This window comes from Microtus pennsylvanicus, chromosome 5, assembly GCF_037038515.1.
Source record: "Microtus pennsylvanicus isolate mMicPen1 chromosome 5, mMicPen1.hap1, whole genome shotgun sequence".
NCBI lineage: Eukaryota > Metazoa > Chordata > Mammalia > Rodentia > Cricetidae > Microtus > Microtus pennsylvanicus.
Genome location: NC_134583.1, coordinates 97855406 through 97867235, shown reverse-complemented (window position 1 = coordinate 97867235; position 11830 = coordinate 97855406). Strand labels below are relative to the sequence as shown.

The 11830-nt window shown below is 37.8% G+C and overlaps 1 protein-coding gene and 1 pseudogene across 4 annotated transcripts in view; both read left to right on the top strand.

Moving 5' to 3' along the window:
* The window catches only part of Vps13a (vacuolar protein sorting 13 homolog A), a 194218-nt gene that overhangs the window by 96923 nt on the left and 85465 nt on the right, over positions 1–11830 (top strand). For all 4 annotated transcript variants that reach the window (XM_075973636.1, XM_075973640.1, XM_075973637.1 and 1 more), the window contains 7 exons: positions 38–252; positions 1272–1504; positions 3789–3881; positions 7106–7462; positions 9335–9436; positions 11070–11228; positions 11367–11622. In XM_075973636.1, the coding sequence (XP_075829751.1) occupies positions 38–252; positions 1272–1504; positions 3789–3881; positions 7106–7462; positions 9335–9436; positions 11070–11228; positions 11367–11622 (1415 nt within the window). The remainder of the gene's footprint in view (positions 1–37; positions 253–1271; positions 1505–3788; positions 3882–7105; positions 7463–9334; positions 9437–11069; positions 11229–11366; positions 11623–11830) is intronic.
* LOC142851143 (G/T mismatch-specific thymine DNA glycosylase pseudogene) lies at positions 4107–5675 on the top strand (annotated as a pseudogene).

The following is an 11830-nucleotide window of genomic DNA, read 5'->3' as shown; positions in this document are numbered from 1 at the left end:
AATTACCCATACATGCGAAATTGTCTTTGATTTTCAGAATGATAGGACTGACACTTGGGTTTGACAAAAAGGACATGGTGGATGTAAAGTATAGAAGAATCAGAGATGCTTTTGTGACTGACGCAGTTGTGCAAGAGATGTATGTTTGTGCAAGTGTGGAGTTTCTGATGACTGTTGCACATGTCTTTTTTGATGCCTACATGACTAGTACGGCTTTAGAAACCAGTGTCCAAGCATGGACTTCTAAAGAAGGTTAGTTACCACATAAAAATATTAATGTCTTATTACTGCAGCTATAGTTACCTCAATTAGTCTTCTCAATGTTTAGAGTAAACACATTAATAAATTAAAAGTCTATATGTATGTAAATAATAAATAAAAATAATAAAATAAGTGAATTATAACTTTTTGATTTTTTGTTTGTTTTGTTTTCCGAGACAGGATTTCTCTGTGTGGCCTTGGCTGTCCTGGAACTCTCTCTCTCTCTCTAGAGACCAGGCTGGCCTCGAACTCAGAGATTCAGGTGGCTCTGCTACTAGAGTGCTAGGATTAAAGGATTGTACCACCACCTCTTGGCTGCAGTTTGTAGTGTTTTGAATTTGTATTTTCGTTAAAGGGTCTCATGTGGTTTTTGCTGTCCTTAAACTTAGTTCTGAAGCAAACTTTACTGTTAACACAAACTTACTTCTGAAGCTGAGGAACTCCTAATCCTCCTGCCTCACTGCTGGGATGAGCAGTCTGTTCCACTCTGCCTGCCTTCGGTGTTTGAAGGTCTGAGTATGAGATTTGCAAGTAGTTGTTCTCTGCAGTCAGTAACAAGCAGGAGAAGTAATGAATCAAGTGTTGTTCTTTAAGTTAAATATAGTGTTTGAATTTAAAGTACTCATTAACTTTTATATTCCCTTCTAGGTTTTAGCATACAATTTTTCTGTTTTCTTTTACATATTCAATATGATATAGTTTAAAGAGTGTTGAGAATTTGAAATCGATTTAGATCCAGTTCTACCATTAAACAGTAGAGACTTTGCCCATAGTTTGATTCATATTTCTGTAAGTAAATGGAGGTTTGATGGCAGAGCATGTGCATAGCATATACAAAGGTAGTTCTAGTTCCGTCCCTGCGGTGGGGGGGGGGGGCATTGCCTATCTCAAAAGAAATACATAATAAATGTTTTTTAATATTTCACTTTGAGTGACGTAACTAGCTATTCCTCTTAACTCTTCATAAGTAATATGTGTAATTAATATGTATACGTTTGTTTCTATTTTAGAACCTGCACAGGATTTAGGGAAGTGGGAAATAAATATTCTAATAAAAAACCCTGAGATTGTCTTTGTGGCTGACATGACAAGGAATGATGCTCCTGCGTTAGTCATTACAACACAGTGTGAAATTTGCTGTAAAAGTGACCCTGAAAGCAGTACAGTAACCGCTGCCATTAAAGATCTCCAAGTCAGAGCATGCCCATTTCTTCCAGCCAAGAGAAAGGGCAAAATCACCACTGTGAGTTCATTGTCTAATTCAATTACAAGTTATTTGGGGGTTACTGTAACTTCTTCAGGAAGTAACTGCCTTCTTCCCAGTCTTGTTCATGACAACAGTAACTTTCTTTCTAATGGAGGACAGAAGTTAGAGTGCTGTTGCATTTTTCCAGATAGTCTTCATTTAGAGGAACATTCTAAGGACTTAGTTTCATCCTTACACTTTTAAATAGCATTTTTCTTTGCGGTTCTAACTACGTCAGTGTGAAAATGCTGTTTGACCTTTAAGTTACACCTATTACTTTCTTATTTTTAAAATTGTGTTTCAGTTTTATTATTTTAATATGGGGGTGGATTTTTTCCCGCAATAATGTGATTTTACTTATAACTTACTTAATGTTTCAGCTCTTTACTTTTACATACTTGATACTTGAATTTTACTCTTTAATAAAATACTTGGTTTTCCAGGATTGGAAATGAAATTCAAGTACTAGGCACATACTTTTCCACTGACCTGTTTCTCCAGTCTGTGAATTTTATTCTTTTTGTCTTTAAAGATTCTCAGTAATCTGAAATACAATCACAAAATGTTGAGGCTGCTAAAGGAAGAATGAAAGTATAAATATTCCCCTTATGATTAACTAAAAATAGAAACTTACTTTAGGAGGATCTTATCACATAGCCCAGGCTGGTCATGATCTCATAGGTTTCTGCTTTAGCTTCCTGAGTGCTGGAATCACTAAATGTACTACCATACCCAGTTAATTTTAAGTCAATATTTATTAATGATTATGATTTAAAATTGACTGTTTTTATAGTTCTCTGTCATCACTAAGAAAATAGAGAAAACAGAAAGTGGAGTCCATATTCACTTCTCTTTAGATTATGACACAATCTTCCATTCACCTTGCCCTTTTGGCATGTATGACCTGTATGACTTTGAAGGACTAGGAGTTATACTCCCATGTAGGACTGCACGTAGGTAGAAGGTCCATAACAGAGTAGTGGGTGGAAGCCAGTGGTTTTCTACAATGAAAAGGTATTATTATTATTATTTATAGAATGTTAGTTTAAACACAGAGATGGCCATGGAGTTCTGGAGGTCTAGAACTAGCCCAAGATAAGGTAATTGCACTTTGAACTGCAACATTCCAATCCCTTCACAATACTGAAATTCTAATCAAATCATCAGACTCTGCACATACAATTCATTTTCTGGAATTTTTATTCACAAACTTTATATACATTTTGAGAACATCGTCCATGTTGCTTCTTGGGGTTTTGAATGTTCTTATCAATGTTCCCTAAACATGTCAGATAAAGCTCTACATTCACCTAGTGAACTTTCTTTTTTATTTATTTGTTTGTTTATTTATTTATTTATTATGTATACACTGTTCCTCTGCATGTGTGCCTACATGCCAGAAGAGGGCACCAGATCTCATTACAGATGGGTGTGAGCCACATGTGGGTGCTGGGAATTGAACTCAGGACCTCTAGAAGAGCAACCAGTGCTCTCCAGCCCCACCTAGTGAACTTTCAGAAGGAATTAAGTGTACTTATTCTTACCAACAGGACCAGTGAAATACAATGAGGATGATGTGCTATTTAGCTGATAGGACTTAACCCTTACAAAATAAATATAGGAAAAATTCTGCATTTGCTGAAAATGTCTAGGGTCATGAACCTAGGATATGTGTAAATGAGTAATCCAAGTGTATTATCTCTCTTGCAATTACAGTAAAGACTGTCACCTTGGGTATAGTTCTGAAATGTCCTTCCTCTGAACTCATTTGCTTAGCTGTTGGTAGGAGGCTTCAGTTCCTTATCACCCCAGTCTCTCCCTAGACCTGCTTATAGAATAGTTTTTTCTAGGCCAGAGTAAATGACCAATAAGATGCTCTTATCAATGTTACTACAATAACTTTGAGAATTAAAGTAATAGCATTGATATAATGCACCGATCATTGGATCCGTCTGATAGGTTGCTGTCATACATTGCAAAACTTCCGTGTCATTAGTGTGTGCCAGAGTCTAATGAGATAAAAATGCTGAAGATTCTCAGTGATGGATGTATGACCAGCTTATGTACTCACGCCCAACATTTGTAAATATTTTGCTTACCATTCCTGCAGATCTCAAGAGCTTACTGTGAAGTTCATAGACTAATTTAAATAAATATCAGAATTGGGGTATGGGAGATGAATGCTTCATTTGCATTTTAATATTAGTATTATGCTAGTATTTTTGCTTATACTTTATTTTTATAACAATACTGTGTTGATTTAATAATTTTTATCTTATAGGTTTTACAGCCTTGTGACTTGTTTTACCAGGCTACTCAGATAGGAACAGATCCACAAATAATTGACATATCAGTAAAATCTCTTACACTAAAGGTAAGTTAAAACATAAACACTTAGCTGGGTGGTGGTGGAGTGTGCCTTTAAGCCCAGCAGAGACAAGCAGATCTCTGAGTTCAAGGCCATCCTGGCCTACATGAGCTAGTTTCCAGGACAGGCTCCAAAACTACAGAGAAACCTGTCTTGAAAAACAAACAAACAAGCAAACAAAAAACATAAACACTTAAAATTGATTTGGTGGGGTCCGCCGGCCACCCCCCGATCGCGTGCTGTTCTCTGGAGTAGGGTCAGGGTTTTCGCTCCTTTCCATTTCAACAAAGGATGGTCGAAACTCCCAACATGGCGGTGACGATTGACCAGCAGATGCCAGCAGAAGCTCCTGCCCCGGAACCTGAACCTGTACCAGAGGCTCCAAAGAGAAGGAAAAGAAAAACCAGAGCATCAGAACCCCAGGACCCCGTGGAACCCAAAAAACCTGCTGGGTCAAAAAGATCTGGCAAGTCTACAAAGTCAAAAGAGAAGCAAGAGAAGATTACTGACGCGTTTAAAGTGAAGCGGAAAGTGGACCGCTTCAACGGGGTTTCTGAAGCTGAGCTGCTCACCAAGACACTGCCCGACATCTTGACCTTCAATCTGGACATTGTGATCATTGGCATCAACCCAGGACTGATGGCTGCTTACAAAGGGCACCACTACCCTGGACCTGGGAACCATTTCTGGAAGTGTCTGTTCATGTCAGGACTGAGTGAGGTTCAGCTGAACCACATGGATGACCACTCCTTACCTGGGAATTATGGCATCGGCTTCACCAACATGGTGGACGACGCCAGGCAGCAAGGATCTGTCCAGTAAGAATTCCGGGAAGGAGAACGAATCCTAGTGCAGAAACTGCAGAAATACCAGCCACGAATAGCGGTGTTTAATGGAAAATGTATTTATGAAGTTTTCAATAAGGAAGTTTTTGGAGTAAAGGTTAAGAACTTGGAATTTGGGCTTCAACCCCACAAGATCCAGACACAGAAACCCTCTGCTACGTCATGCCGTCTTCCAGTGCCAGGTGTGCCCAGTTTCCTCGCGCCAGGACAAGGTGCAGTACTACATTAAGCTGAAGGACTTGAGAGACCAGCTGAAGGGCATTGAACGGAACACGGACGTTCAGGAAGTGCAGTACACGTTTGACCTGCAGCTCGCACAAGAGGATGCGAAGAAGATGGCTGTTAAGGAAGAGAAGTATGACCCGGGCTACGAAGCAGCGGACGGCAGTGCGTACAGCGGAAACCCGCGTGATAGTGAACCCTGCAGCCTTCCTTCCAATGGGCTAACAGCCAAGAGTGCGGAGCTGAGAGGAGAAGCGGCTCCCGGCGACATTGCAAATTGGCAGTGGATGGCGCAGCCGTGCACAGACCAGACCCCGTCGTTCAGTATCTGTGGGACATGCGAGTAGGAAGGAAGCCATGCTTGATGTCGGCGCTTCCCAGCTCTGCCCGGTGCTGCAGTTTTAAGGCAATCGGCAGGACCTCGAGCCTCGGTCTCCTGAAGACTTAGAATAGTTCCTTACGCTAGGGTGTAATTCTGTGTGGAGCAGCTGTCTGTACGGTAGAGTCAACTGTATGAGCCTGTGTAGTTTGGAAGGAAAAAATGGGCTGTTTTGTACCTGAGTTTTGTATTTGAATTACCCATCATTCTAGCTTTTTATATACTATATTTGATTTATGAAGAAACGGGTTTTCTTTGGGAAGTCAGTTTGGTGTAATTTTAAAACGCAACAGTCTGAATATTTATAGCTGATTCTTGACTGTGCAAACCTATATATGACCTTATCCCTTTTAAAGCCTCAGAAGGGCATGTTAGTAAGAACCAGAGTAGGAAAAGGCAGATGTGCTGATTTCTACGTGAGAAGCTAACCCACCACCAGTGGAGCCTGGTTAGTTTCGGGAGCTGGGGTTGTAGTCACACACTCCAAATGCTGTGTATGGCAGTTGCTTAGTACTAGAAACAGAGTGTAGCCTGGCCATGGGGCCTGAGCCCTGCCTTTGGCCTCTCACTCCTGGGTGTTGGTCCTCTCAGAGGCAGAAACTGCTGAGCTGATAGGTTCCTGAGAACACAGTAGACCTTTTACAGTTTGCCAATCTTGTATTTTACTGAATTTCCCCATCAGTGTTTATCACTCTTCTGATTTGTGATAAAAAATGAACTTTCAGGGGCTGGAGAGATGGCTCAGTGGTTAAGAGCATTGCCTACTCCTCCAAAGGTCCTGAGTTCAATTCCCAGCAACCACATTGTGGCTCACAACCATCTGTAAAGAAGTCTGGCGCCCTCTTCTGGCCTTCAGGCATACACACAGAATATTGTATACATAATAAATAAATAAATAAATATTTTAAAAAATGAACTTTCAGGGTGAGCGACATGGTGCTGGAGGTCTTTAATAATTCTTTTTAAACTGGTGCTATATGTGCATGGGATGTACTAAGATTTTAGTCAATAATTTAAAAATTACTGTCATTTTGTGACTGCGGACTGAGTGAACCTCATGAACAGGCCGACTTCCAGCTTGTTTCCTTTTGTAAATGTGTTTATCACCACCTCTACTTTAGTCCAAAGCTCTTTTTCTACCATAACTCCCAGCCATAATCTGTGGAGTATCTGTCCCCTGTGTGCTGTTGTACCTCTGTGGTCTGCTATGCGTTTTCCATGGTGCTACAAATCGTCTAGCCCATTAGGGCTGGTGGATATAAAACTGCGTATTCAGAAAAAAAAATTGATTTGGTGGTACGTCTGTCTTAGCTGCTCAAGAGTCCAAAATATAAGAATCATAAGTTCCAGTCCTGCCTGAAGTACAGAGCCAGCCTGGACAATTTAGACTCTGTCTAACCATTGCCATCACCATCAGAAAAAGGACTGATCTTATTGTGTAGCAGTCACAGGGCCAAGGATAGACCCTGGTTGACAAAATGTATACATATATTTTTGGAAGTATATATATATATTAATTTTATAAGATATTATTGTAAATTTTATGATAAATGCTTTATTTTGACTAAACTTTTATAGTTGATATCTAGTATACATGTGATTATCATATCTAGTTGGTGTAATAGTAATAAGATTTACAAATATTTTAACAAACGTATCTAAATATTTTTGTTGCAGAAAATTATATCTATTATGCAGTAGTGCCTTTCAGTGTTTAGTCTTAATTCTCCATGTTCATTCAGCAAATGTATGTAATCAATTTTTAAATTGTTTTCTCCATTTAGGTTTCACCAGTTATCATAAATACCATAATAACTATTACTTCAGCACTTTATACAACTAAGGAAACAATCCCAGAAGAAAACACCTCTTCCATAGCACATTTATGGGACAAGCAGGATACTAAGAATCTGAAAATGTGGTTTCTTGAAGAATCCAATGAAACAGAAAAAGTAGTTCCATCAAATGAATTGATTCCAGGAGGAGAGACACTGAACTTGAATATTGATTCTATTTTTATAGTTCTCGAAGCTGGAATTGGTCATAGAACAGTGCCGATGCTGTTGGCAAAGTCACGCTTTTTGGGGGAAAGCAAAAACTGGAGTACTTTAATAAATCTCCACTGTCAGCTTGAGCTGGAAGTAAGTGTGTATATAATTTTTCAGGTTTTATGATGCTTCACATAGAATATTCTGGGATCTTATGTCACTTTTAAGTTGAATTTATTGTAAATAATGATACTGACTTTAAACCTATTAGAAGAAAGCTTACACATTTATGCCCTTCAGTGGTTGCTTATATATATTTATTACTTTAAATTTCAAATTACATATCCATATTTTATATTTCAGCTGATTTTTCTGAGCTTCAGAGGTGGTGCATTAGGATCTAGAGAGACAGCCCAGCAGCTAGAGCGTCTTGTTTTTCCGAAGACTCAGAATCTGGTTCCCAGAGTCCAGATCAGGCGGCTCACAACTGCCTATAGCTCTGGGGTCCTCTTTGTACACAGGGACCCACATGGCAGACATTCACACAAATACACATACATACATATAAATAAAAATAAAATCTTTTTGAAAGTGATTTATCAATAGATAGTTGTCATGATTAAAAATTCTGATTTTTGTGATTTATCAGTAGATAGTTGTCATGATTAAAAATTCTGATTTTTGAAACCCTGTCTCAAGAAAAAACAAAAAAAATTTTAAGAACTAAGATTGAGTTATATTTTTTCTTTGAAAGGGTAGATTAAATTTATGAATACTGGGTAAGGTCTTTGAGTTTTTAAAGTGTCTCTACTGAGGATGTACTTGAAGTGTAGAGTGGTTGCTTAGCATGTGTGAGACACTGGACTCTAATCCCAAACTCTCCCAAAACTTTTAAAGAGAAAAAAAGAATCAGAGTAAATATGTTTTACCTCAGAATTTATAAAACTATTTCCATTGATATTTAAGATAAAATTAATTTAAGAAAGAGGCTGGGAATATAGATTAGTAGTTGGATGCATGCCTAATGTGTGTTAGTATTAATTTTAATGCCAGCACTTCAGAAACAGAAAAATTATATATAATCATCTCCAATAATTCTTAAAATTATTGTACTTCATAATTTTCCAAAGCAATCTGGTAGTCTACCTTTTAAAAGTGAAGCTGAAAATTTAAAAGCTTCTATTTTTATATGAAATGATACAGAATTATGTACTAACACAGTAATGCATTAGGACTACACTGCAGATTTTCAAATTGTGTATTTTGTAGAGGACTTTATCTGGGCTATTCGACAGGCACAGGCATTCAAATCCCAAAGCTATGTGGATGGTAGGAAAGCTCGCCATGTTACCACCAGCACACTAGTCGGTGGTGCTAGACTGGCAAGTTTTCAAGTGTTAGTAATTTGTGATAGATGAATGCAGGATTTGCTGCTGGCCCAGGAGAGAGACCAAGGAAAAGTGCATTAGAAGGGGTTGTGGGTTTGCAGGAAGGCTTATTGGAAGTTAGTTCACCACATGGTGAAAAGGGAAAGAACTGACTCATACAAGTGTTCTCTCATTGAAATATGTGTACACACGTGTAAATAAATAAATGTCAAAGGGGGCGGTGCTAAAATGTGAAGGTAGAATTTGGTCTCTAAGTCAGATGAAGAAAGTATGTAAGGAGTATATATAGAAAACTATTGACATGTAGAATAGAAAACTACTATTCTATTACTATGTGGAAGAAATAGCACAGCCCAAATGAATGGTGGTAAGAAGTGTCATTTAAAAAGTCATTTTAGGGGGCTGGAGAGATGGCTCAGCGGTTAAGAGCACTGGCTGCTCTTCCAAAGGTCCTGAGTTCAATTCCCAGCAACCATGTGGTGGCTCACAACGATCTGTAATGAGATTTGGCGCCCTCTTCTCGCGTGCGGGCATACATGGAGGCAGAATGTTATATACATAATAAATACATCTTTTTTAAAAAGTCATTTTAGATAGTAGAATGCTTTATTTAAAAAATGAAAATTTCTCTTATTAGGTTCACTACTATAACGAAATGTTTGGTGTTTGGGAACCTTTACTGGAACCCTTAGAAATTGATCAGACTGATGATTTTAGACCATGGAATCTTGGAATCAAGGTATATATGTGTGTGTTATTTTCTTAAAGTAGTTTTGGGCTTATAAATTAATTGATGTATAGTTTTTCCATATATTTTCTGCTTCTGTATATGTGTATTGTGTGTTTATATATATAAAGCTTAATTATTAACATCCTCAATCTGAGTATATTTGAAGTCTGAAAAAGTTTAGAAGAAAAAGCTTTCCAAAGTTTTTGAAGATCTCCATATCACACTATACACTTTAACTTATTTATTGTTAATACATTTGTGATTGTTTTGCCTGCATGTATGTCTGTGCACCGTGTGCGTGCTTGGTGTCCACAGAGGCTAGAAGAGGACATCAGATCCTTTGATACTGGTGTCACAAGCCATTGTGAACCACCCTGTCAGTGGTGGGAGTCAGATTCAGGTCCTCTGCAAGATAGCAAGTGCTCTTAACCACTGAGCCATGGCTCCAGCCCATATAATACCAGAAATGTAATAGACATCCCTACAGTGAAAGTAAAAATTTTGACCTGCAGACTGAGCATCAGAGATCCCATTCTTAACCATGACCTGAGACTGCAGCAATGTTCTTTAGGTTATGGTCAGTCCCACCTTCTTTTGTTCTCTGAATGGACTTCCTTCCCTCCTTCCATCTCTTGCTCCCTCCCTCCTCTTGTTCATACCTTCCTACTTGCCCCCTCACTCCCAATCCCCTGCTTTCTTCCTCTCTGTTTCATCTTCTCTATATAATCTACTGAAGATTGTATGTTTATTTGCTTAAAATATATTGTGAATTTATGTAATCCTGAGAATCAGTGCCTTTAAATAGGGGAAATTGTGCTTGTGAGGCATGGTGTTATCTAAATTAGTGCATACTTCTTACCTAATGGTGGGCTCCTACTTGTAGATCTGTAGACAAATTTTCAGGGCCCTAAAATAAGATAAAATATTTCTGAGTTCAAGGCCATCCTGGTCTACAGAACGATTTCAAAGACAGCCAGAGCTACACAAAATCTTTGCCTTGAAAAACCAAGGGGGGAAAAAAGTAGGATAAAATAACAAATATATGACTAACTTGGCAAGTCTACCCTATTTAAATGATTTAATTTAACTATTTAGGTTATATCAGATGACGGATTTTTATTAACTAGTTTTATTGTTAGTTTTTAGATTAGGCTGTACATGGGCAGTGAGTTGCTGAATTCTGGAAAGAAGTATATAGTACACAAATTCCTGCTTCCCAGCATTGTTCTGCCACTTCCATCTGACTATGTTAGTGCCTCGTTCTCATCTGCTAACATGACCAGTACACTATACTACTCTTCTTGACTAATTTGTTGTGAAGTGCATGTGTTTGATTTACCTGTAGATTCCATATATACTTAGTAATTTTCAAAATTTTTCTTTCTTCCAAATTATCAAAGACAATAGAATTTATTTTCCTTTAGTATTCCCTCCTCTTGGCTTTGTGACATTACTTGGCATGTCCAAGAAATTTCATTGAACATTATATAGCCCATGTAATTCATAGCTCTCCACTGAGGCAGTGTAACCCATGGAATTTATAGCTTTCTTTCTGATGGTGTTTGTTTTTACTTTGCAAATAAGTTATGTTATACTCCTAAAAGCGAATTCTTTTGTGTCTAATTTTAGTTTATCATTTTAGATGAAAAAGAAAGCAAAAGAGTCCATCGTTGAGTCAGATAGTGAAGAAGAAAACTACAAAGTACCAGAATATAAAACTGTTATAAGTTTTTATTCTAAAGACCAATTAAACATTACATTATCCAAGTGTGGCCTTGTGATGTTAAATAATTTAGTCGAGGTAAGAAAAGACAAATATTTGACATGTTGAATATTGAAGTATTTTACATTGACCCTTAAATGAGTAAAGTTGTTGTTGATCTAGTTACTTTTCTCATATACTAGAGTGTTCTCATTTCTTCCAAATTTTCCCTTTTAGGCATTTACTGAAGCTGCTACTGGATCGTCAGCTGTCTTCCTAAGAGATCTAGCACCATTTATGATTTTAAATTCTCTTGGACTTACTGTCTCTGTTTCACCAAGTGATTCTTTTAATGTACTTAATGTTCCTATGGCAAAATCATATGAGCTGAAAAATGAAGAGAGTTTAAGTATGGATTATGTACGAACTAAGGACAGTGATCATTTCAGTGCAATGACCAGCCTAAGCAGCAAACTCTTCTTCATTATCCTCAGTAAGTGACACATTTCCTTTCTGAGATTTGTGAAGCTGTTTTGTAAAAGCTTACTCCTTTGTACTACCTTAGCAGCTGTTTTTGAAAAAAAAAAAAGGTTTTCTAGTACAATGGGGACTACGTTAATTACTGTTCCATTACTGAGGAAAAACACTATGACCAATGCAACTTACAGAAGAAAGAGTTTGTTGGGGATTACGGTTCCAGT